We start from the raw sequence: 25,053 nt of genomic DNA, 5'->3' as shown, positions 1-25,053 counted from the left end.
TCTCCCAGTTGACAGGAGTGAGGAGCACAGGGTAGAGAAGCAGTTCCCAGAGTAGGCTGCTGGGAAGGCCTGGGCACCCTTCCTCCAGCTAATCAGGACCTTGTCCCATTCCACGCCATAAATATTATTATTATTATTATATATTTTTTTGAGACAGTGTCTCACTCTGTCACCGAGGCTGGAGTGCAGTGGCACTGTGTCGCCTCACTGCAACTTCTGTCTCCTGGGTTCAAGCAGTTCTGCCTCAGCCTCCTGAGTAGCTGGGATTATAGGCGTCCACCACCATGCCCGGCTAGTTTTTATATTTTTAGTAGAGATGGGGTTTCACCATGTTGACCAGGCTGGTCTTGAACTCTTGACCTCAGGTGATCTGCCCTCCTTGGCCTCCCAAAGTGCTGGGATTACAGGCATGAGCCACTGCGCCCAGCCGCATAAATATTATTTTCTAATTTTTTTTTTTGTCTTTTTGAGACAGGGTCTTGCTCTGTCACAGGCTGGAGTGCAGTGGCGCGATCTCGGCTCACTGCGACCTCCGCCTCCTGGGCTTAAGCCATCCTCCCACCTCAGCCTCCTGAGTAGCTAGCTGGGATTACAGGCCCACACCGCCATGTATGGCTAATTGTTTTTAATTTTTGTAGAGATGGAGTTTCACCATGTTGCCCAGGCTGGTCTCAAACTCCTGACCTCAGGTGATCTGCCCGCGTTGGCCTCCCAAAGTGCTGGGATTACAGGCATGAGTCACTGTGCCTGGCCTAAAAAAAATTTTTTTGGGATGGGGTCTTGCTCTGTTGCCCAGGCTGTTCTTTTTTTTTTTTTTTTTGAGACAGAGTCTCGCTCTGTTGCCCAGGCTGGAGTACAGTGGCGCGGTCTCAGCTCATGGCACGCTCCGCCTCCCGGGTTCATGCCATTTTCCTGCCTCAGCTTCCCGAGTGGCTGGGACTACAGGGGTCCGCCACCACGCCCGGCTGATTTTTTTGGTGGGTTTTTAGTAGAGACGGGGTTTCACCGTGTTAGCCAGGATGGTCTCGATCTCCTGACCTTGTGATCTGCCCGCCTTGGCCTCCCAAAGTGCTGGGATTACAGGCGTGAGCCACCGCGCCCGGCCAACCAGGCTGTTCTTAAGCTCCCGGCGATCCTCCCACTTTGGCCTTCCAAAGTGTTGAGATTACAGACATGAGCCACTGTGCCCAGCTCCTACTGTAAATACTACTTGAGTAGCGCCTATGTTCAGCATAGGACGAGGAATAAAGAATAACATGTCGCACACCTAGTAATGCTGGGGTGAGCAGTCTGGCCAAATCTGGCCCACATCTTGTTTTTGTAAATAAAGTTTTATTGGTACAGAGCAACGCCCAATCGTTTACTGTCTGGCTGCTTTCCTGGCAACAGGCAGTAGACGCCCTTTCAAAGAAAAGCTTGCTGTCTTCAGCGGGCAGAGACAATAAGGAACTAACACCTGTGATAACAGGTGATAAGCAGTGGAGAAAAACATTTCAGGAAAGGGCGTGGCAGGGTAAGTTGCAATGTTAAAAAGGACAGTTAGGGAAGACTGAGCTGTAAGAGAAGGGAGTGAAGGAGTTAGGGTATAGACAGGCGGGAGTGTGCAGGGTCTTCCCTGTATATCTGGAGGGAGGACCTGATTCAGGGCGAGGGGCAGAGGTGGGCTGGAGCTACTCCGGACCAGCCCATTGGCAGTGACAAAGCCTTCTGGTTCTTTGCTGTTTAAGGAACTTATATCCCTGTCGTGATCACATGCAGCCCCCCGCCCTGACTTGAACCAGGGAGGACTTCAGGTGCCCACCATACAGTTTCTAGAAGGGTCCCCAGCAACTACTGTTGCAGAGGGAAGATTGCATTGGTGGGCCAGACATGGTGGGTGGATCACTCGGCCTCCCAAAGCGTTGGGATTACAGGTGTGAGCCACCGCACCTGGTCTTAGTTTTAATTTTTAATAAATTTTTTTTGAGACAGGGTCTTGCTCTGTCTCCCAGGCTGCACGAAATCTCAGCTCACTGCAGCCTCAGCCTCCTGTGCTCGAGCGATCCTCCCACCTCAGCTTCCAGAGTAGCTGGGTTACAGGCGTGCACCACCATACCCGGTTAATTTTTTTGTATTTTTTTGTAGAGATAAGAGTCTCTATCAGCCCAGGCTGGTCTTGAACTCCTGGGCTGAAGTGATCTGCTACCCACCTTGGCCTCTGGTAGTGCTGAGATTAAAGGTGTGAGCCACCACGCTGGGCTACAGCTTGCATTTTTTTTTCATGGAGGTGAAATTCACGTGGCATACAATTAATCATTTGAAACGTGTACACTTCGGTGGTATTTGGTGTATTCATCCTGTGTAATCACCAGCTATCTATGGTTTCAAAATGGAATATTTATTTATTTGAGAGAGAGTCTCACTCTGTCACCCAGGCTGGAGCGCAGTGGCATGATCTCGGCTCACTGCACCTTCCGCCTCCTAGGTTCAAGCGATTCTCCTGCCTAAAAACCTCCTGAGTAGCTGGGACTATAGGGACACGCCACCATGCCTGGCTAATTTTCGTATTTTAAGTAGAGACGGAGTTTCACCATGTTGGTCAGGCTGGTCTAGAACCCCTGACCTCAGGTGATCCGCCCGCCTCTGCCTCCCAAAGTGCTGTGATTATAGGCATGAGCCACCACTCCCAGCCCTGAATTTTTGTTTTAAGCAAGGACAAATGGCATTTGGCTAGAAGCAGACACGGACTCTGACCTTGTAGTAGGTGCTTTTAGCTTCTCTGAGCTCCAGGGTTTGTAACCATAAATAATAACAATAATCATAGACCAGGCGCAGTGGCTCAGGTCTGTCATCCCAGCACTTTGGGAGGCCGAAGTGAGAGGATCGCTTGAGTCCAGGAGATCTAGACCCCAGACTGGGCAACATAGTGAGATCCTGACTCTACGAAAAAGAAAAAATAAAAATTAGCTGTACATGGTGGTGCACGCCTGTAGTCCCAGCTACTCAGGAGGCAAAGGTGGGGCGATTGCTTGAGCCCGGGAGGTTGAGGCTGCGGTGAGTCATGATCGCACCACCTCAGCTCCCCAGGTAGCCGGGACTACAGGTGCCTGCCACCACGCCCAGCTAATTTTTGTATTTATAGTAGAGACGGGGGGCGGGGGGGGGGGGTTTCGCCATGTTGGCCAGGCTGGTCTCGAGCTCCTGACCTCAAGTGATCCACGATCCACCCGCCTCGGCCTCCCAAAGTGCTGGGATTATAGGTGTGAGCCATCGTGTCTGGCTGTGTGTTTTAGGTTTTTTTTTTTTTTGAAGACACAGTGTCGCACTGTTGCCCAGGCTGGAGTGCAGTGGCGCGATCTCGGCTCACTGCAGCCTCCGCCTCCTGGGTTCAAGCAATTCCCCTGCCTCAGCCTCCTGAGTAGCTGGGATTACAGGTGTGTGCCACCACGCCTGGCTAATTTTGTATTATTAGTAGAGATGAGGTTTTACCATGTCTGCCAGGCTGAACTCCTGGCCTCAAGTGATCCCCCCGCCTCAGCCTCCTAAAGTGCTGGGATTATAGGTGTGAGCCATTGTGCCCGGCTGTGTGTTTTAGGTTTTGACAGTCATTGGTCTTAGCTTCTAAGGTGTGTCGGGTGAGATAATAACTAGGGTGAGCAGGTGGCAGCCAGTTACTTGATTTGGGGAGCCAGGTCTTGAGCTCAGCCTAGAGCGAGAGGCAGGGAGACCCCCATACCGCAGGTTGGCATGAGGGATTCCAGCCAAGTCTTTGGAGAGGCCAGTGAGCTCTGGGCCTAACTCTGAGTGCCCCCTGGCACCCTGAGGCCTGCACCCTTCTTGGTGAAACGGGGGGGTGGCAACTGCTCGGTCCTTGGGTGTGGGTGTGAGCAGTGGATGGGGCAGGGGAGCACTGTGGGGGCTTGGGGTATAGTCTAGAGATGCAAGGAGACCAGGCAGGATGGCCTGGGATGGCCTGTGCGTCCTCGGAGTTTATTTTAGAGCCTCTCTTGTGAGTTGCGGGATGCTTTGACCCTCTCCTCATCCTTAATGTGTATCTCTTTGCTTTGGCCCTGGGAACATTGGAAATCACATTTATGGCCGGGCAGGGTGGCTCATACCTGTAATCCCAGCACTTTGGGAGGCCAAGGCAGGAAGATCGCTTGAGGCCAGGAGTTTGAGACCAGCCTGGGCAACATAGCAAGACCCCATCTCTACAAAAAAAAAGAAAAAAATTAGTTGGGCATGGTGGTGTGTGCCTGTGGTCCCTGCTACCCAGGAGGCTGAGGCTGGAGGATTGATCGAGCTCAGGAGTTGGAGGCTGTAGTGAGCTATGATTGAGCCACTGCACTACAGCCTGGGTGAACAGAGAGAGACCCTGTCTTTAAAAAAAAGAGGCCGGGCGCGGTGGCTCACGCCTGTAATCCCAGCACTTTGGGAGGCCAAGGCAGGAGGATTGCTTGAGGCCTGCAGTTTGAGACCAGCCTGGGCAATGTAGCAAGATCCCATCTCTGCAAAAAATAAAAACAAAAAAATTAGCTGGGTGGCCAGGCACAGGGGCTCACGCCTATAATCCCAGAACTTTGGGAGGATGAGGCGGGTGGATCACCTGAGGTTGGGAGGTCGAGACCAGCCTGACCAACATGGAGAAACCTCATCTCTACTAAAAATACAAAATTAGCCGGGCGTGGGTGGTGTATACCTGTAATCCCAGCTACTTGGGAGGCTGAGGCAGGAGAAACGCTTGAACCCGGGAGGCGGAGGGTGCGGTGAGCCGAGATCGCACCATTGCACTCCACCCTGGCAACAAGAGCGAAACTCCCATCCCAAAAAAAAAAAAAAAAAAAAAAAAAAATTAGCTGGGCCTGATGGTGTGTGCGCCTGTGGTCCCAGCTACCCAAGAGGCTGAGGCTGGAGGATTGATTGAGCTCAGGAGTTGGAGGCTGCAGTGAGCTATGATCGAGCCACTGCACTGCAGCCTGGGTGAACAGAGTGAGACCCTGTCTCTAAAAAAAGAAACAACACTTATGCAATCGGGTAATCCCAAACAGAAGTATGTCCTGGGTGGCAGGTCACAGGTGGCAGGTTCTAGCCACTGATACGGCAGGAAGTAAGGAAGATAGTCCCCACCCTCAGGGAGGGAACTGTCTCTCGGGGAAGACAGAGGCATGAAATCCACAAGGAGGCTGGCAGATCTGTTTCCAGGGGGTCGTGGGTGGTCACAGGTCACTTGGGGCCTGCTTGGGTCGTGTGGATGTTGGAGGCTTCTCTGGGGCCCAGGGAGGCCCGAGGTAGGAGTTAAGGAGGAGGATTCTAGGAGGCCTGGGAGTTCGTGCCTGAGGGGCCAGGCGGGAAAGGAGCAGGCTCGGGGACGTGACCAGGGAGAAGTTTGTCTGTTCTGGAGAGTGAGGTGGCGGGGGGGGGGGGGGGGGGGGCAGTGCACTGGCCTCATCGCCATAGCTGAGTAGGGATTGTGTGTCCATTTTACGGAGTTGCAAACTGAGGCACTGAGAACGGCACTGCCTTGCTGGGGATGCTGGGGGTTCCCGGCTGCCCCGCCCAGCCTGGGAGGAGGGGCTTTGGGTGCCGTTGAGCCCTGTGGTGGGCAGGAGCCGTTGGCTGGCATCCGGGCCTGGGTGCTGCTGGGCGGGTTTCACAAGCCCGGGCAGGGGCCGGCCTGGGCCGCTAGGCTTCCGTGCAGCCTGAGGCAGGAAGAGCTGGCGGCTGATGTAAGCTCTTGCGCAAACCCTGGCTGCTGGCTTCCGGAGCCTTCTAGCCACCCGCCTGCCACAGCAAGGCGGAAGCCCGGGGCTCGGCAGGGCTTGGAGGCCCTGCTGCCCCGGCTTGGGCCGCATGGATGGACTGACTGGCCACCGAGGCCCTGGGGCCCGAGGGCTTGGCGCTGGAGTCTGGTGAGGGGGCTGGGCCTGGCTAGACTGGAGTGTTGGGGGCCGGACACGGGGCGGTGGTGACAGGGCATGTGGCCAGAGGGCACCCCTTGCTGCTCTGCCCACTCCTGTCTTTGGGGCCCAAGGTGGAGGCCCTGCCCTTCTCTACCTCAGTTTCCCCACATGTACCCCCAAAGAAGCTGGGTTGGATATTCTGGGATCCTGTGCCCTGGGAGGCGGTCAGTGAGCACTTGTATACAGGCCCTTTACTGGGGAGAAGGGGGGCACTGGGGACCCAGAGGCTGGACTGGGATCTGTGAGCTCCCGCAGGCTGGACCAGGGCCATCTGGGAGCCCGCATCTCCTGCAAAGCTACATAACCTACATAACTTATCCATGCCCCCTGTAAACAGTGCTCACAACACAGGGCCTTAAAGGAGGTGGCTCTAGGGTACACACGGAATCCCTCCGCTGGGGGCTGGCCAGTGGTAGCACCCGGCTGGAGGTGCTTTGCTGCCACCTCCTGAGGGTGTTCCTGGGAGGATTTGAAATCAGCTGCGGTGCCCGGGGCATGCCAGCTTTTAGTGAATGGGTGCCATGGCTGGTTATTGTTATTATTTATATTTTGAGTCCAGGTCTTGTTCTGTCGCCTGGATTGGAGTGCAGTGTTGTAATTGCAGTCACAGCTCACTGCAGTCTCCAACTCTTGGGCTCAACCCATCCTCTCGCCTCAGCCTCCAGAGACTATAGGCGAGAGCCACCTTGCCTGGCCTGTTGTCATTATTTATCATTATATTGGTTTTTTTTGAGACGGAGTCTCACTCTGTCACCCAGGCGGGAGTGCAGTGGCATGATCTCAGCTCACTGCAACCTCCACCTCCTGGGTTCAAGCGATTCTCCTGCCTCAGGCTCCCAAGTAGCTAAAATTACAGGTGCCCGCCACCACGCCCAGCTAATTTTTTGTATATATATATACATATGTGTATATATATATATATATTTTTTTTTTTTCGAAACGGAGTCTCTCTCTGTCGCCCAGGCTGGAGTGCAGTGGAGCGATCTTGGCTCACTGCAACCTCTGCCTCCTGGGTTCAAGCGATTCTCCTGCCTCAGCCTCCCGAGTAGCTGGGACTACAGGTGCCTGCCACCACACCCAGCTAATTTTTTGTATGTGTCTTTTTAGTAGGGGCGGGGTTTCACCATGTCGATGAGGCTGGTCTCTAACTCCTGACCTCGTGATTCGCCTGCTTTGGCCTCCCAGAGTGCTGGGATTATAGGCCTGAGCCACCATGCCTCGGCCTCATTATATTGTTATTGTGGTTAAACACATGCTTCCTTCCCTGTCATTCCCAAAGGGAGGCATGTTTATCTCCATTTTGTTGATGTGCAAACTGAGACCTGGTAAGAGAAGCCCCATGCGCCAGGGCCTGCATGCTTCTCTCTGACCTGTGACCCAGAGGCCTGCCAGGGTCTTCCCTTAGAGGGGATGGTGTTTGGGGCTTGTGGGACAGAGCCCCTGGGTGGCAGCTGGGAGGCACTCTGTCCGATGTGGGCCTGGCCACGTGGGGCACGGCGGGGCTGGCTGTGGCTTCCACCCAGGCCCTGCTGATTTCCATCATCTTTCTGAGCAGCAGTCAGCCCCGTGGCCCCTATTGGCAGTGACCCCAGGTGCGTGGGGCCTGCTGTCTGGAGGGGTTGCCCTCGACGGGGCTCCCTTAGCGGCCCCCATGCCTGCCGCTCCATTAATCACGGATTCATTCCCTAAGCCACTGTGGCTCGGTGTGCCAGCCATGGGCTGGGGGACACCCTGCAGGGCTGCATTCTGAGTGCCTGCTTTCTGGCTGTGTCACCTGGCACTTCCCATCTCCGAGCCTCACCTTCTTTTTCTGTTAAATGGGCACACGGGGCTGGCTAGGGCTGCTGTGGGAGGTCATTCTCTGGCTGGAGGGTGGGTGTCCTCTCTGGGCCTGCAGAGCTCAGCATATGAGCCCCCCACCTGTGAGTCCCCCACCACCTTGCCCTATGGCCTCTGCAAGTCCCAGTGCGCCACCGACTTCAGGATTCCCCCTGCAGATGGGGAGAATGGTGCCAGGCCGGATCTGGGCTGGTTGGGCGGCAGGGGTGGAAGGCCCTCCTCCGAGGGTGCGGGGTGCCCAGGGCTGAGGGTCTGCTGTGGGGGGCTTCCTGCCGTCTTGTGAGCCCTGGGTCTGGTTGGGTTGATCCAGGCCCATCTTGCGGCCCAGGGGTGGGGCTGGAGCAGGGGAACCCTCTTTGGTCTCCTGGCCAGCATCAGCTCCACACAGTTGGGCTCTTGAGAGGCGGGGGTCTCGGGGCGGTGGGTCGGGGCGGTGGGCCCGTGTGGCGGCGCCGGCCTGGTTGTCTGCCTGATGGTTCTCCCAACTTCTCTCTGCAGGCGAGGCCTTCTTGGGCAGCTTTGTGGCCAGCGGGATGGGGCCCTCGGCCTCGTCCCATGGGAGCCCGGTGCCACTGCCCTCTGACCTCTCCTTCCGCTCCCCAACCCCTAGCAACCTGCCCATGGTGCAGCTGTGGGCCGCCCACGCCCATGAAGGTAAGAAGCATGCCGGGGTCGGGGCTGAGGGCTGCTGGGCTAACGTCCCGGCCACTCTGGCTGCTTCATGTGCCCCTCTGTTGTCATCACTGAGCTGGGGCTGGTGGGTCCCAGGTCACCTGGCCTCCCTGTTGTTTCTCAAACGCTCAGGGCTTCTTGTCACTGTTACAGGGCATTTGTATGAGCTGTTCCCTCTCCTTTCAGCCTGACACCCCATGCCACAGACCACTTTCCAGTCCTCCTCCGGCTCAGCTCAGGGGCCCCCTCTTCCCCACCTGCTTCCATCACTCGCTTGTGACGACAGATTATCTGATCATTCATGAACTACCTGCTTTCCCACCCGAGTGAGCCCTGAGTTCAGGGCCCGGTTTGATCTACTCAGCACTGTATCCCTGGTGCACAGTAGGCTCATTAATAATTACAGGAGCAGGCCGGGCGTGGTGGCTCACAGCTGTAATCCCAACACTTTGGGAGGTTGGGGTGGGAGGATCACCTGAGGGCAGGAGTTTGAGACCAGTCTGGGCAACAGAGCAAGACCCCATCTCCACAAAAAAAAATTTCCCGGAGTGGGGGGACCTGGGGCTGTTGGGGCCTCTTCTTTTGCATTTCTGCAGCCATGCCCCTCAATGTAGGGGCTCTGCAGGCCTGGCTTCCCCCGGGCTGTGAGTAGATTCTGGATTTCTCTAGAGCCTCATTCTCTGCCTGCAAAGGAATGGGCCTGCGGACCTCCGAGCTCCTCCGTCTCCTCTGGCTTTGACAGGTTCTGGATGTTGGGTGCTAGGTACCTCCTTCCTCCTCCCTCCTCCCTCCTCCCTCCTCCCAGGTGTCCTGTAGGTGCTCGTGGTTCCTGGAAGGTTGCAGCCCTGGAGTTTGTGCTGCAGGCTTAGGGCTCTTCCGGCCCTCCCCAGCCACATTCCCTCCACTTCCTCCTGCGGGGCCAGGTCTGACCGTCATCCCGAATCCTGCGGCTGCTGCATTCAGCCCAGGAGGAGACAGGTTCAGCCAGAGGCGTCCCCAGCCACAGGACCCCATTCAGTCCTTACAGTACTTTGCCCATTGTACAGATGAGGTCAGCGAGTCTGCTCCTCCTGGACACTCTGAGGAAGGCATCTGAATCCAGGCACGAGGGTGCCCGGCCTGCACAGAGTGGGCCTTCTAGGCTGGGGTCCCACCTGAGCCTCCCACTTTAACCAGCCAAGGCAGATGCCAGAGGGTCTGGACGAGGAGATCCTGCCTCTCGGGACTGTCTGCCACCAGCTCGCTACCTCTCTGTCCCTGAGACTTTTCTCTTTGCCCAACAAATCCTAGTGATGACCGCAAACACAGAGGGTGCTTACCACAGCCCAGTGCACACTCAGCTCACTTCAGCCTCAGAGCCAGCCCTGCCTGGGGGAGGGACTGTTAGGCCCTTTTTTTTGAGACAGGGTCTTGCTCTGTCGCCCAGGCTGGAGTGCAGTGGTGTAATCTCAGCTCACTGCAACCTCAGCCTCCCAGGCTCAAGCCATTCTCCCACTTCAGCCTCCTGAGTAGCTGCGACTCAGGTGTACACCATCACGCCCGGTTAACTACTGTATTTGTTTTTGGTGGAGTCGGGGTTTCACCGTGTGTCCCACGCTGGTCTTGAACTGCTAGGCTCAAGCGATCCTCACACCTTGGCCTCCCAAAGTGCTGGGATTACAGGCATGAGCCACCGCGCCTGGCCTATTAAGCCCGTTAGGTCCATTTTGCAGACGGGAGAGCAGAGATCTGATGCCTGTGTGGGAGTGCTGTTTTTTTGTTGTTGTTGGTTGTATTTTATTTATTTATTTATTTTTTGAAATGGAGTCTTGCTCTGTCGCCCAGGCTGGAGTATAGTGGCGCAATCTCGGCTCACTGCAACCTCTGCCTCCCGGATTCAAGTGATTCTCCTGCCTCAGCCTCCTGAGTAGCTGGGATTACAGGCGCGCGCCACCACGCCTGGCTAACTTCTGTATTTTTAGTAGAGACGGGGCTTCACCATGTTGGTCAGGCTGGTCTCGAACTCCTGACCTCGTGATCCACCCAACTCGGCCTCCCAAAGTGCTGGGATTACAGGCATGAGCCACCGCGCCTGCTGGGAGTGCTGTTTGAATGATTGGATGAGAGAACAGTTATCGGGTAGCCCTTTTGTTTGTGGGTGTTGTCAATGGCATGATTGACAAGGCGGTGCTGGAGAGAAGACATCGGCCCAGTGGGCCAGGGACAGGTCCTGCATCCCTGCCTCAGCAGGGGCAACTGGGTATGGGGTACCTGAGTCCCTGAGAGATCTCTAATAGGCCTGGGATCCCATAGAACTCTGGGCTCAGGCAGAGAATCAGGACCCTTACCCAGCACCCTAGCACCTGCCTGCCTCTTAGGGCTGCCATTCTGTGTGCCCTTTGAAAAAAAAAAAACTATTTAATTTTTTTTTTTCTTTTTAAATAGAGGTGGGGTCTCGCTATGTTTCCCAGGCTGGTCTCAAACTCCTGTGCTCAACCAGTCCTCCCCCATCGGCCTCCCAGAGCGCTGGGATTAAAGGTGTGAGCCACCATGCCTGGCCTCTGTGTGCTCTCGGGTGACTTCTCTCCCCATGGCTACCCCTTCCTTCTTTGTCCTGCAAGGCCCCAATTCTGTTTATTTTTATTTTTAAAAAATTCTGAGCCGGAAGTAGTGGCTCACACCTGTAATCCCAGCACTTTGGGAGGCTGAGGTGGGTGGATCACTTGAGGCCAGGAGTTTGAGACCAGCCTGATCAACATGGTGAAACCCCATCTCGACTAAAAATACAAAATTAGCCAGGTGTGGTAGCAGGTACCTGTAATCCCAGCTCCTTGGGAGGCTGTGGCAGGAGGATCTCTTGAACTCAGGAGGCGGAGGTTGCAGTGAACCGAGATCCTGCCACTGCAGTCCAGCCTGGGCCACAGAGTAAGACTCTGTCTCAAAAAAAAAAAAAAAAAAAAAATTCTGAATAGTTGAAGTCAGCACGTCCTGATGCTGGTGCTGGGCATTGCTGGTGGAGGGGGGGCCTTTGGGGAGGCAGGGAGGATCCTTGGTGGGAGGAATTCCTTCCTGGCAGCTCCTGCCTGGGAGACCCAGCAGCTGAAGATGCTGGGTCCGCTGAGGTTCAGAGAAGGCAAGTGACCAGCTTGGGGTCACACAGCAGAGAAAGGGCCCGTGTTAGGCTGAGGTTAAGAGTCCTGGCTGCAGAGTTCGATGGCCTCAGTCCAAAGCCAGGCAGCTCTGCTGTATCGTTTTGGGCAAGTGGCCTGCTCTGAGTTTTCTCGTCTTTAAAGTGAGAACATTAAGTCCCTTCCTCATACGTTGTTTTTGAGGTTTAAATGAGGATGACAGTGGCAAAGCTCTTGGTCATGTTTGGTAGGCTGTTGTTGGGCCGTGCTAGTTGGATCCATTCTGATCCTCTTTCTGGGGGGACTGGAGACCCCAATTCCCCGTGAGGGCTGCCTGGGCCTGGAGAGAGACCCAGGGTTGGGGAGCAGGGGAATGCATTGCCCTGAGGAGCTGCTGTTAAACCTCGAGGCACCCTGCTACCAGCGGTCGGCTGCCAAAATAGTTTATTTCCAGGAGCTGGAAGGAAGCTCCTGGTGGGCAGCACAGATTGGCCTGGCCCAGCTTTTCTCTTTTTTCTGTTACAGGCTTCTCCCACCTGCCCAGCGGGCTGTACCCATCCTACCTCCACCTGAACCACCTGGAGCCCCCCAGCAGTGGGAGCCCCCTCCTCAGCCAGCTGGGTCAGCCCAGCATTTTCGATACCCAGAAAGGTCAGGGGCCAGGAGGAGGTAAGACTGTGGAGTCCAGGGTGGGGGGTGGCACAGGGGCCTTCTGAGAGGTTTCTGGGGCCTTTGGCAGCATCCAGGTAGCCCCCAGCTCTGTCCAGGATGCTGGCTTTTTTTTTTTTTTTTTTTTTTTTGAGACAGGGTCTCACTATGTTGCCCAGGCTGGAGTGCAGTTGGTGTGATCATAGGTCACTGCAGCCTCAAACTCCCAAATGATGCTCCTGACTCAGCCCCCCAAGTAGTTGGGACTGCAGACACACCCCACCACGGCCAGCTGACTTTTTAACTTTTCTGTAGAGGTGGAGTCTTGCTGTGTTGCCCAGGATGATTTCAAACTCCTGGCCTCAAGCAATCCTCCTACCTCGGCTTTCCAAAGTGCTGGGATTACAGATGAGAGCCATTGTCGTCTAAGATGCTTTTTTGATACCTGAGTCCCTAAGACCCCCACAGGCTCCTTGGGCCCACCCACAGCCCTGGGTGCCTTTTGGTCACACCGTCCTCTTAGGGGCCCTGCTAGGCCCTCCGGGCAGCTCTGAAAACAACCCCTGGTCTCTCCTTTTACAGATGAGGGAACTGAGGCTCGAGAAGGGTAGATTTAAACTTGGTTCTAGATATTTCCAGAGCCTACGCTCTCTGGGGCTGGGACGCCTATTTCTTCTTGCCCTGGGGGGATGCCTTGCCTTGGTGTGAAACCTCGGGGCTCCCTGCACCAAAACAGTTTAATTTCCAAGAAAAAACACTGGGTCGAGTGCGGCTCACGCCTGTAATCCCAGCACTTTGGGTGGCCGAGACGGGTGGATCACCTGAGGTCAAGAGTTCAAGACCAGCCTGACGAACATTGTGAAACCCCACTTGTATTAAAAATACAATAATTAGCCGTGCGTGGTGGGGTGCGCCTGTAATCCCAGCTACTCGGGAGGCTGAGGCAGGAGAATCGCTTGAACCCAGGAGGTGGAGGTTGCAGTGAGCCGAGATTGCGCCACTGTACTCCAGCCTGGGTGACGAGAGCGAGACTCTGTCTCAAAAAAAAAAAAAAAAAAAAAAACCAAAACACTGGGGGAGGCATGGGTTGGTCCATCCCCCTCTCAGGGGTCCCCCTCCGCCCAGGCAGGGGTGGGAGGGGAGGTGGCGCTCGCTCACTGCCTGCTGTTCCCTTCTCTGCAGACGGTTTCTACCTGCCTACCGCGGGGGCTCCGGGCTCCCTGCACTCTCACGCGCCCTCGGCCCGGACCCCTGGCGGCGGCCACTCCTCGGGCGCCCCGGCCAAAGGCTCGTCGTCGCGGGACGGTCCAGCCAAGGAGCGGGCGGGCCGCGGCGGGGAGCCGCCTCCGCTGTTCGGCAAGAAGGACCCGCGCGCCCGGGGCGAGGAGGCCTCGGGGCCACGGGGCGTGGTGGACCTGACCCAGGAGGCGCGCGCCGAGGGCCGCCAGGACCGGGGGCCCCCGCGCCTGGCTGAGCGCCTGTCGCCCTTCCTGGCTGAGTCCAAGACCAAGAACGCGGCGCTGCAGCCATCGGTACTGACCATGTGTAACGGCGGCGCCGGGGACGTGGGGCTGCCCGCGCTGGTGGCCGAAGCGGGGCGCGGGGGCGCCAAGGAGGCTGCCCGACAGGACGAGGGTGCGCGGCTGCTGCGGCGCACGGAGACCCTGCTGCCTGGGCCGCGCCCCTGCCCCTCACCGCTGCCCCCGCCGCCTGCGCCCCCCAAGGGGCCTCCTGCACCCCCTGCGGCCACCCCCGCTGGCGTCTACACCGTCTTCCGCGAGCAGGGCCGCGAGCACCGCGTAGTGGCGCCCACCTTCGTGCCTTCCGTGGAGGCCTTTGACGAGCGCCCGGGGCCCATCCAGATCGCGTCCCAGGCGCGCGATGCCCGGGCCCGCGAGCGCGAGGCTGGCAGGCCAGGGGTCCTGCAGGCTCCCCCCGGCTCCCCGCGGCCTCTGGACCGGCCCGAGGGCCTGCGCGAGAAGAACTCGGTCATCCGCTCGCTCAAGCGGCCGCCCCCCGCGGATGCCCCCACGGTGCGGGCCGCACGCGCCTCCCCGGACCCCCGCGCCTACCTGCCTGCCAAGGAGCTGCTCAAGCCCGAGGCGGACCCGAGGCCCTGCGAGCGTGCGCCCCGCGGCCCAGCCGGTCCTGCAGCCCAACAGGCCGCCAAGCTCTTCGGCCTGGAGCCCGGGCGCCCCCCGCCCACCGGCCCTGAGCATAAATGGAAACCCTTCGAGCTGGGCAACTTCGCCACCACGCAGATGGCCGTGCTGGCCGCGCAGCACCACCACAGCCGCGCCGAAGAGGAGGCCGCCGTGGTCGCTGCCTCCTCCTCCAAGAAGGCCTACCTGGACCCTGGGGCTGTGCTGCCCCGCTCAGCGGCCACCTGCGGCCGGCCCGTCGCTGACATGCACTCTGCGGCCCACGGGCCTGGAGAGGCCTCGGCTATGCAGAGCCTTATAAAGTACAGTGGCAGCTTCGCCCGGGAGGCCGTGGCCGTGCGCCCTGGTGGCTGTGGCAAGAAGAGCCCCTTTGGAGGTTTGGGCACCATGAAACCCGAGCCTGCGCCCAACTCTGCGGGTGCCTCCCGAGCCCAGGCCCGTCTCCCACACTCCGGAGGCCCTGCAGCGGGCGGTGGCCGGCAGCTGAAGCGGGACCCCGAGAGGCCCGAGAGCGCCAAGGCTTTTGGGCGCGAGGGCTCTGGTGCCCAGGGTGAGGCAGAAGTTCGACACCCGCCTGTGGGCATTGCAGTGGCTGTGGCCCGGCAGAAGGACAGTGGCGGCAGTGGCCGGCTGGGGCCTGGGCTGGCCGACCAGGAGCGCTCTCTGTCGCTGAGTAACGTCAAAGGTAGGTCCTGGGTCCTACCCCAGCCCCTTCCTTTCCTTGTTCTATGCCACCCCGACATTCCATTTCTCCCTGTCTCCTTTCCCACCTTCCCTGGCACACCCTCACCTCTCCCTGCCTTCCAGGCACAGTTTGTCCTTTCTCTCACTTGTGGGCTGTGGCCGGTCTTGGAAGTTTATTGCTTTTTCCATTGTACACATAGAAAAATGTGTAAAATGCAGAAAAAGAGAACAAAGAAAAAGGGCCATTGTATTTTCCCAATACCCTGAGTCCTTCTGTGTCTTCTCCTGAATTCATTTTACTGTGCAGTATGCTTCTACCTGCAGAGCCCCTGGTGCGGGTAGGATATTGGGTCTCTGTGCCGTTTCCCGTATATTACAGTGTGGGCCCTTTCCCTTTGCTATTGCTAAGTCTTTATAAGTATCATTTTTTTAATGGCCTCGAATGTTCGGTTGCGAGCATGTACCATGGTTCAGTTTTCCACTCCCTTTGTGGGCATTTTAGTTTGTTCCTCCTCCGATGTTTTGTGTTCGGAACGTTGCTTTCAGTCTTTGTGTGCATTGCACCTTCGTGATATTTTTAGTCGTTTCCTGAGAATAGATGGTCTTGGGAATAGACAAATATCAAATCTTCAATTTGAAGTCATCGAGGGACCCAACTGTGCCTTACCAATTCCAGTGTCCTCGGTACCTAGCCAGCCTGGGCTCTGGCACGTAGTAGGTGTTTGATGGATAAGTGAATGAATGTTTGAGGAACAGACAGAAACTGGGGTTCCAACATCCTCACGGTCTTGATACTTAGTACTTGGGTGACTTTTTAGGTAGGTAGAGAGTTTACCTGCCTGTAAGTGGTTTATGAGTCTCTGTTATATTTTGGATTCTTTAGAATTGTTTTATTTATTTATTTATTTATTTTTGAAACAGAGTTTCGCTCTTGTTGCCCAGGCTGGAGTCCAATGGCACGATCTCAACTCACCGCAACCAAGTTCAAGTGATTCTCCTGGCTCAGCCTCCAGAGTAGCTGGGATTACAGACATGCGCTACCATGCTTGGCTAATTTTGTGTTTTTAGTAGAGACAGGGTTTCTCCAAGTTGGTCAGGCTGGTCTCGAACTCCTGACCTCAGGTGATCCGCCCGTCTCAGCCTTCCAAAGTGCTGGGATTACAGGCGTGAGCCACTGCGCCCGGCCTGTTTTAATTTATTTTCTAGTTTATAAATTATTATTTTGTTTTAGAGATAGAGTCTTGCTCTGTCACCCAGGCTGGAGTGCAGTGGTGCGATCATAGCTTACCATAGCCTTGACCTCCTGGGCTCAAGCAATCCTCCCACCTCAGCCTCCCAAGTAGCTGGGACCGCAGGTATGCGCCACCACGCCCGACTAATTTTTTCTTTTCCTTTTTTTTTTTTTTTGGAGACAGAGTCTTACATTGTTGCCCAGACTGGAGTACAGTGGTGCCGTCTTGGCTCACTGCAACCTCTGCCTCCTGGGTTCAAGTGATTCTGCCTCAGTCTCCCCAGTAGCTGGGATTACAGGCGTGCATCACCACGCCTGGCTAATTTTTGTATTTTTAGTAGAGATGGGGTTTTGCCATGTTGGCCAGGCTGGTCTCAAACTCGTGACCTCAGATGATCTGCCTGCCGTGGCCTCCGAAAGTACTGGGATTAACAGGCGCGAGCCACCGCGCCCAGCCAGTTTTTTCACTTTTTTGTAGAGATGGGGTCTTCCTGTGTTGCTCAGGCTGGTCTCGAACTCCTGGCCTCAAGTGTTCCTGCTCTGGCCTCCCAAAGTGCTGGGCTTACAGGGGTGTGCCACTGTGCCCGGCCACAACTCTTTTTTTTTTTAAAACTGTTGCAGCCAGGCAGGCCTGGGTGGCAGAATGAAACCCTGTCTCAGGAAAAAATAAAATTAAAATTAAAAAAATAAGAAGGTTGATAATTTCAGTAGGGGAGGATGGTGCATTTCTGTAAGTTTTGAGCATTTCTGCAGAGCTTGGCTGGCTGTCGAATTTCCTGTGTCCCTTGTTCAGTTTGCTGTTGGGGTTCCTCCTGGGATTTGGGGGAGTTCACATCTGAGGTGTGTTTGTTGCAACTCCTGACTTGGTCTGTCCAGAAGGCAGCCCACTGTTGAGCCAAGACCCCCGCCTGCGGTTCGGGACTGAGGCCATATTTAGCCTGCGTGGTGTGGGGTCACAGGCTGGGGTAAAAGCCAGGGAAGCGACGTCTGGCTGTTCCTAGCTTGTGGGACTTCTTGACAGTCAGCCTCTGCCCCCAGCCTACGTCCCATGCTCACCTGCTGGGAGCTCACACCTGTCCCATGGTCTGGGTCCTTGTTTGTGGCACCCATAGCTCCCTTCCCTGCATGTCCCAGACTCTACTGCAGGCTGCATAGGCACCTTGGGTGCCCATCTTCTGGGGCCCCATCCTTCCCCGGCCTGGCCTTCTGAGTCTACCTGGGCTTGGGCCTTGGTCCATGGCGAGTGGCATGGCTGGGTCCGGTCACCGCCACGTCCTACTTCCACTGTCTCAACCTTCTTTTACCAGACAGCCCAGTAGGGCACAGGCCACCCTCGTCACACTAGCCCCACCTCCCCAATGTTTGTGTACACCATGGCTGCAGAGGACCCTGTAGATGCCCCTCTGTGTTCCCCTCCCAGAGGCCACCCCAACCCCCTACTCTGAGGATGGGGGTCTGGACCTCTCTGGCTGAATCTCCTACCTGTGTCACTTTATTTATTTGTTTTTTAAGACGGAGTCTCGCTCTGTCACCCAGGCTGGAGTGCAGTGGCACAGTCTCAGCTCACTGCAACCTCTGCCTTCTGGGTTCAAGCAATTCTTCTGCCTCAGCCTCCCGAGTAGCTGGGACTGCAGGTGCGCGCCATCACGCCCGGCTAATTTTTGTATTTTTTAGTAGAGATGGGGTTTCACCATATAGGCCAGGCTGGTCTCAAACTCCTGACCTCAAGTGATCTGCCCGCCTCGGCCTGCCAAAGTGCTGGGATTACAGGCATGAGCCACCGCATCTGGCTTTTTTTTTTTTTTTTTTTGAGACAGAGTTTTGCTCTGTTGCCCAGGCTGGAGTGCAATGGCATGGTCTTGGCTCACTGCAACCTCCGTCTCCTGGGTTCAAGTGATTCTCCTGCCTCAGCCTCCCGAGTAGCTGGGGTCACAGGCACCCGCCACCATGTCCAGCTAATTTTGTATTTTTTTTTAGTAGAGATGAGGTTTCACCATGTTGGTCAGGCTGGTCTCGAACTCCTGACCTCAAGTGATCTGCCCACCTTGGCCTCCCGAAGTGCTGGGATTATAGGCATGAGCCACCGCGCCCAGCCAGCTGTGTCACTTTCCCGCCACCCTGATGCCTGCCCCAGCCGGTCCTGGGTATCTGGTGCTGGACCTCCCACCTGCAGCACCCTTCCCACTTCCTGCACGGCCATGTCTCCCCATCCTCTGTGCCTTCACCTCCCCGTGGAGCCACCTTGGACCGGGCCTGTCTCTGGCCGAGCTCCAGATGCTCCTGCCTTCTGGCGACGGCCCTGAAGTCTTTGGATTTTGAGTTGGGAGGTGGGGCTCTGTCAGGCTTGTCTTGGAATTCTCTTCATCCAGCAGGGCTGGCTCAGGGTGAGCGATGCTCAGTGAGTGAGTGTTGACCGACTGAATGAACACACTGCTCTGTGCGGAGCTCCTGGGAGCCAGGGAAGCCCCGCTACACTCTGACCCTGGGGCTTTGCATGAGAACCTGCCTTATTCTGGGACAGAAGGAGGGAGGGGCCAACAGCCCTTGGATTGGAGGTGGCCAGTTTGGTGGTGGAAAAGGCCTCCTGCTCAGAGGTTTGGGGCTGTGGGCCCCCTGGGCGGCAGGAGAGCTCTTTGAGCCTTTCTCTGGAAGGATCCTCCTGTCACGTGGGGTGGCACCTTTGTTGGGGGCTCACGGTCACTGGAGTCCATGTGAGATCCCAGAGTACCTGTCTGTGCCCAAGAGGCTGTGAGTGTGTGTGGATGGGGGAGGGGGAGATGTGAATGTGAGGGAGGGAGGGAGGGTGTGCCAGAGGTTTGGGATGAGATGTTTGGGGATTTATCTGAAGCTGCCCTTCTCTGTTGGTGCTGATGTTTGAAAAGTAGGTGACTGGTTGGGGGCCGGGCATGGTGGCTCACGCCTGTAATCCCAGCACTTCAGAAGGCCAACATAGGAGAATCACTAAAGCTTAGGAGTTTGAGGCCAGCGTGGGCAATCTAGCAAGACCTTGTCTCTACAAAAAATAAAAATAGGCCGGGTGTGGTGGCTCATGCCTGTAATCCCAGCACTTTGGGAGACCGAGGCGGGTGGATCACCCGAGGTCAGGAGTTTGAGATCAGACTGGCTAATGTGGTAAAACCCTGTCTCTACTAACTAAAAATACAGCATTAGCCAAGCGTGGTGGCACATACCTGTAATCCCAGCTACTTGAGAGGCTGAGGCAGGAGAATGGCTTGAACCCAGGAGGAGGAGGTTGCAGTGAGCTGAGATCGTGCCATTGCACTCCAGCCTGGGCAACAGAGCGAAACTCCATCTCAAAAAATAAAAAAATTAAAAAAAAAAAATCATCCGGGTATGCTGGTGTACCTGTAGTCCCAGCTACTTAGGAGGCTGAAGTGGGAGGATAGTTTGAGCCCGGGAGGTCAAGGCTGCATTGAACTATCATTGTACCACTGCACTCCAGTCTGGGCAACAGAGTGAGACCCTGTCTCTAAAAGAACAAAAAGGTAGGGGGCTGGATTCTTTCTCTCCTTAAAAACAAAATCCCGTAAGAAGTGGTCATTTTTCTCTGGTCAGTCCAGCCTGAGTGCTGAACAACTTTGAAAGGTGGGAGGAGAGAGACGCCCTGGGACGCCTATGTCTGGGCAGTTCCCCCAGCTGAGGACAGGAAGGTTGTCACCCTGGTCTGCTGGGGTCTCGCCCCAGTCTCTTGCTTTTTGGAGCGAGCCCTCTGCCTTTGTCAATGGGTTTAAGTCCAAGCTCTGCCGTTTGCAGCTATGTAACCTTGAACAAGAACCTCGAGCCCTCTGGGCTCTGGGGGCAGATGATCTGCTTGATGCCGGGTAGGCTGACGGGCACGTAGTAGGTGCGTTATAAACGCCTCTCTCTCATCTGCTCATATTCAGGCATTAGGGTCTTCGAATGCACCTGCCTATGCAGGGGAGCCCTGGGTCCTCCTGTCCTCACATAGGATCTAGGTCTGGCCTCAGGAGGCCTTGGACCTTGAGATGGATGAAGGACAGGCATTACCTATATTTGTGAGCCCCACGCAGTCAGAGCCCCCATGCCTGAGAAGCCAAGAACGATAAGGGGCATCCTTGCCAGATGCGGTGGCTCATGCCTGTAATCCCAGCTCTTTGGGAGGCCGAGGTGGGCAGATCGCTTGAGCTCAGGGGTTGGGAGACTAGCCTGGGCAACATAGTGAAACCCCGACTCTACAAAAAAAAATAAAAATAAATCATCCGAGCATAGTGGTGTGGCATCTATAGTCCCAGCTACTGGGAGGCTGAAGCAGGGAAGGATCACTTGAGCCCAGCAGGTCGAGGCTGCAGTGAGATCGCACCACTGCGCTCCAACCTGGGTGGCAGAGTAAGATCCTGCCAAAAAAAAAAAAAAAAAATAGAAAGCAATCGTTGCCATTGAGCCAGCAGCCCGTATGAACAGACAGCTCCATGAGGTCTCCTGTGAGGGCGTGAACCTGTGCAGAGGAGGGGCTGTTACTCTCCCCGTTCACAGATGGGGAGACTGAGGCCTGCAGGGATGAGGCAAGGCTGAGCAGGGAGCCCTGAGCTGAGCTTTGTCTCTCCTACGTCTTCACTGACCCATCACCTCTAAGGTGGGGCCAGGTCTGGGAGGGAGGGGCTGTGGGGATGTCCCCACCTCCAGCATCACAGGGGGCGGCTGGGGGTGCAGAGCTGGGTGTACGCCATGGTGTTGGTGACAAGCCTGCTGGGGCCTCTACCCAGTCACTCCCCGCCGCCACCATCGGCTTCCCCGGACCCCTGGAGAGCAACCCTATCTGGAACTGCTCAGAGAGGGGCCAGGAAGGCGTTGCCATGGATGGGAACGGGGCCTCTGCGTGAGCCTCTGGCTCCTAATGGCTGCCACATGGGGCGCGTGACCTGTGAGTGGAGTCGTTAGCGCTGCAGACTCAGGGGCTTTTGCTGCAGGACACCCTCACCCCACCATCGGCCCTGGGGTGGGGCTGGGCCTCTGGGCGGCCTGCAGATAGGGGGCATCAGTGACGTGGCTAGAGAGGGCCCTGTGGCACTCTCTATGTGGGGCTGTGTATGTTGGTGGTCAGCAGGGCCGACTTGGATGCTGATCCCAGCCATGACGCCTCCATGTTAGTCTTGTGACTTGGGCGTGTTTCTTTAATCTCCATGTGCCTCAGTTTCCTCATCTGGAAGATAGGGATGAGGGCTGGGATCTGCCTCCTGGGTTGATGGTGATTGAATGAGTTCATGTGTGCAAAGTGTGCCCCTGCTGGGCACAGGGACAGCCTTTGTTTATTTATCCACTTTATTTTATTTTTTATTTTTATTATTTTATTTATTTATTTATGCAATGGAGTCTCACTCTGTCGCCCAGGCTGGAGCGCAGTGACGTGATCTTGGTTCACTGCAACCTCCGCCGCCCAGGTTCAAGCGATTCTCCTGCCTCAGCCGCCTGAGTAGCTGGGATTATAGGCACCTGCCACCACGCCCAGCTAATTTTTGTATTTTTAGTGGAGATGGGTTTTCACCATATTAGCCATGCTGGTCTTGAACTCCTGACCTTGGGTGGTCAGCCCACCTTGGCCTCCAAAGTGCTGGGATTACAGGCGTGAGCCACTGCACCTGACCTGAGTTCACTTTTCTTTGTTTCAGTCTTTCCTTCTTTCCTTTCTTTCTCTCTTTTTCTTTTTTTTGGAAACAGAGTCTCACTCTGTCACTCAGATTGGAGTTTAGTGGTGCAGTCATGGCTCACTGCAGCCTCGAGGACACAGACAGTGATCAATAAGCAGAATAGCTGTGTATAATCAAGAAAACGTGATGGAGCAGAGGTGGTCAGGGAGGGCTTCCTGGAGGAGGTGGCACTTGAAGCTGAGCTCAGCTCTGATGGTGGAGGTCCAGGTGGTGGGAATGGTGTGTGTGTGGCCCAGAGGTGGGGAAGGGGATGAGTGTGACATGTGCAGAGAGGGTGGGGCACCCTCGAGAGGCCGGCCAGGTCCCCACTTGGCCCTGTGGGGTGACAGATAGGACCAGGATTAGAGCAGATGGAGGGCCACAGAGCGAGGAGGGTAGAGCAGGGGCCCGGCCAAGCGCAGGGGCAGGGGACAGAGGGCTCGCTCTCTCTCTTCAGAGGCCAACCACATTTGCAGGGAGCAACCTGGGGCTGTGGCCCTTGAGGCCGTGAGGGTGGCAGGTGCTCTTGAGATGGGGCTGGCCAGCAGACTGGCTTCTGTGGCAGGTGGCGCCTGGGATGGGAAGCCCCTGAGACCATTTGCAGTGACATCCGGGACAGTCAGGGGGACAGAGAGCTTGGGGTCGAGCCCAGGCTGCACTCTTAAGTGCCCACCTCTTCTAGGGGCACCGGGAGAGTCCTGTGCTCAAAGCTTGTCCCAGACTCCAGGAGGACCCAGGGGGCGTGAGGGTGTCCCCCTCAGGTGGCTGAGCCTCTGGGATTCTGTAAGCTGGGATGGCTGTCTCCCCTGGGAGAAGGAAGCTTGAGCTCATGACCCGATTTCTCAGCACAGCTCTGGGACTCTGGGGTGGCCCTCCGTTGCCCCAGTCCTGCCTGAGACCTGTCACTGCCCTTCTGGGCCTCAGTTTCCCCGTGAGGTCCACAGGCAGGGCCCCTTGCAGTCCTGACTGAGGGGTGCCTGGTGGGCTCAGGTTCTGCTTTGATACAGGAGCTACGTTGATGTTGGAGGTCCAGGTAGCCCTGGAGGCGCATGTCCAGCCGCCCTCGTCGACACGCCTCTCCCTGTGCCGGGCTGCCCGGCTGTCCCTCCATACACTCGGTCCTGCAGGCGTCTGGGCCGGCATGGCTGTGCCCTTCTCTGGGTTCCTCTCTTCTGCTTCTGGGACTGGTGGGTTCCACCTTCCTGCAGGGAGAGGGAGATGCTCTGTGGTGTAGGCTGGAGTATGGTGGTGTAATCACAGCTCACTGCAGTCTCCACCTCCTGGGCTCAAGCCATCCTCCTGCCTCAGCCTCCTAAGTAGCTGGGACCACAGGGGCATGACACTATGCCTGGCTAGTTTTTTATGTTTTTGTAGAAATGGGGACTCACTGTGTTGCTCAGGTTGGTCTCAAACTCCTGGGCTCCAGTGATGCTCCCACCTTGGCCTCCCAGAGTGCTGGGATTACAGGCGTGAGCCATTCTGCTGGGCCTGGGGCGCTGCTCATTAGGAGCTCCTGGTATTTGGGGGTGTGGGAAAGGAGAGAAGAGAGGAGAAGCTTGATTCCAAGGTTCCTCACCCATTAGGGTCATGGCTGTGGGGCTGCTGTAGACCCCTGCTAGGGCGGCTGGGTGGGGACCTTGTCTCCAGCAGAAGGGTAGTGTCTCTGTGCTGGGGGCTGAGCCCCTAACATTGCTGCTGGCGGTGCTGGACTGGGCCCTTGGGGGTGGCTGATGGCCGGGGTCTGCCCACAGTAGCGCTGCGTAGGAGGACCTAGCTCCCAGCCCACCCCTCTTCCTGGCAGCCCTGGGAAGGCCGGCCCCGAGGGGAGTATCAGCTGTGCCTCAGTCTGTGTGAATGGCACCCGGGAGCCGATGGGCAGGTTTTCGAGCTGCACACCTGGTGGCCTCTGCCGTGGTGCTCAGCTTCCTCCCATTCCCACGCCCTCGCCTGTCCGGTGTGTCCCATCTCTGGCTCATGGTGTTAAACACTCAAAGAGGGGGCAGGGCAGGGTGGCAGGGACGAGGAGGGACCGGGAGGGACAGACGGGCCTCCTGCCACTCCACCACTCTCTGTCCCCTCTCCTCTGGTGACCATCCATGTGCCAGGCCTGGGACTCAGGGGCTGGTTATGGGGAGGGACAGGGATGGGTGAGCCCGGTAGCATCTCCCACTCTGGGGGCCAAGGCCACCCCCTCCACCCAAGTGGATAATGTTCTTTGGGTTTACTTTTCTATCTTGATTTTTTTTTTCTTTAGAGTCTGGGTCTTGCTCTGTCACCCAGGCTGGAGTGCAGTGGTGCAATCAGGATAGGGAATCACTGCAGCCTCGACTTCCCCGGCACAAGCGATCCTCCCACCTCAGCCTCCTGAGTAGGTGGGACTACTGGTGCATGCCACCATGCCCGCCTAAGTTTTGTATTTTTTTTTTTTTTTTGAGACTTATTCTGTCTGTTTTCCAGGCTGGAGTGCAGTGGTGCAATCTCGGCCCACTGCAACCTCTGCCTCCTGGGTTCAAATGATTCTCCTGCCTCAGCCTCCTGAGTAGCTGGGATCACAGGTGCGCACCACCATGCCGGGCTAATTTTTGTATTTTTTTAGTAGAGACGGGGTTTCGCCATGTTGGCCAGGCTGGTCTCGAACTCCTGACCTCAGGTGATCTGCCCCACCTTGGCCTCCCAAAGTGCTGGGATTACAGGTGTGAGCCACCTTGCCTGGCTAGCCATGTGTATTTAAACTGTCTTGGGACACACAGGCCTGCGTGGTTGGGACCACAGTCTGGCTTCATGTGACCCACGTCTGGCTAGTTTTTGGGTTGTGTTTTTTTTCTCCATTTGAACTCTGCCCTGTCCTCACCAAACCCCCAGCTCAGAATCTGCCTTCCCGTCATTAAACTAGCGTTGGTGGCCGGGTGCAGTGACTCACGCCTGTAATCGCAGCACTCTGGGAGGCCGAGGCGGGTGGACCACAATGTCAGGAGATTGAGACTATCCTGGCTAACACGGTGAAACCCCATCTCTACTAAAAATACAAAAAACTAGCTGGGCGTGGTGGTGGGTGCCTGTAGTCCCAGCTACTCAGGAGGTTGAGGCAGGAGAATGGCGTGAACC

At 56.4% G+C, this 25,053-nt stretch overlaps 1 protein-coding gene across 8 annotated transcripts in view; it reads left to right on the top strand.

The window, feature by feature from the left end:
* TNRC18 (trinucleotide repeat containing 18) overlaps positions 1-25,053 on the top strand; it is a 116,400-nt gene that overhangs the window by 20,147 nt on the left and 71,200 nt on the right. For 7 of the 8 annotated variants that reach the window (XM_054545647.2, XM_063725901.1, XM_054545645.2 and 4 more), the window contains 3 exons: positions 8,277-8,432; positions 12,083-12,226; positions 13,388-15,052. In XM_054545647.2, the coding sequence (XP_054401622.1) occupies positions 8,312-8,432; positions 12,083-12,226; positions 13,388-15,052 (1,930 nt within the window). In that variant the 5' untranslated portion in view covers positions 8,277-8,311. Of the gene's footprint in view, positions 1-5,684; positions 5,889-8,276; positions 8,433-12,082; positions 12,227-13,387; positions 15,053-25,053 lie in introns of those variants that run through there. The other variant, XM_054545648.2, reaches the window with a different exon arrangement.

This window comes from Pongo abelii, chromosome 6 (assembly GCF_028885655.2).
Source record: "Pongo abelii isolate AG06213 chromosome 6, NHGRI_mPonAbe1-v2.0_pri, whole genome shotgun sequence".
In the NCBI taxonomy this organism is placed as follows: Eukaryota; Metazoa; Chordata; class Mammalia; order Primates; family Hominidae; genus Pongo; species Pongo abelii.
The sequence above is the reverse complement of the archived record's forward strand: the minus strand, read 5'-3'. Positions and strand labels throughout refer to the sequence as shown.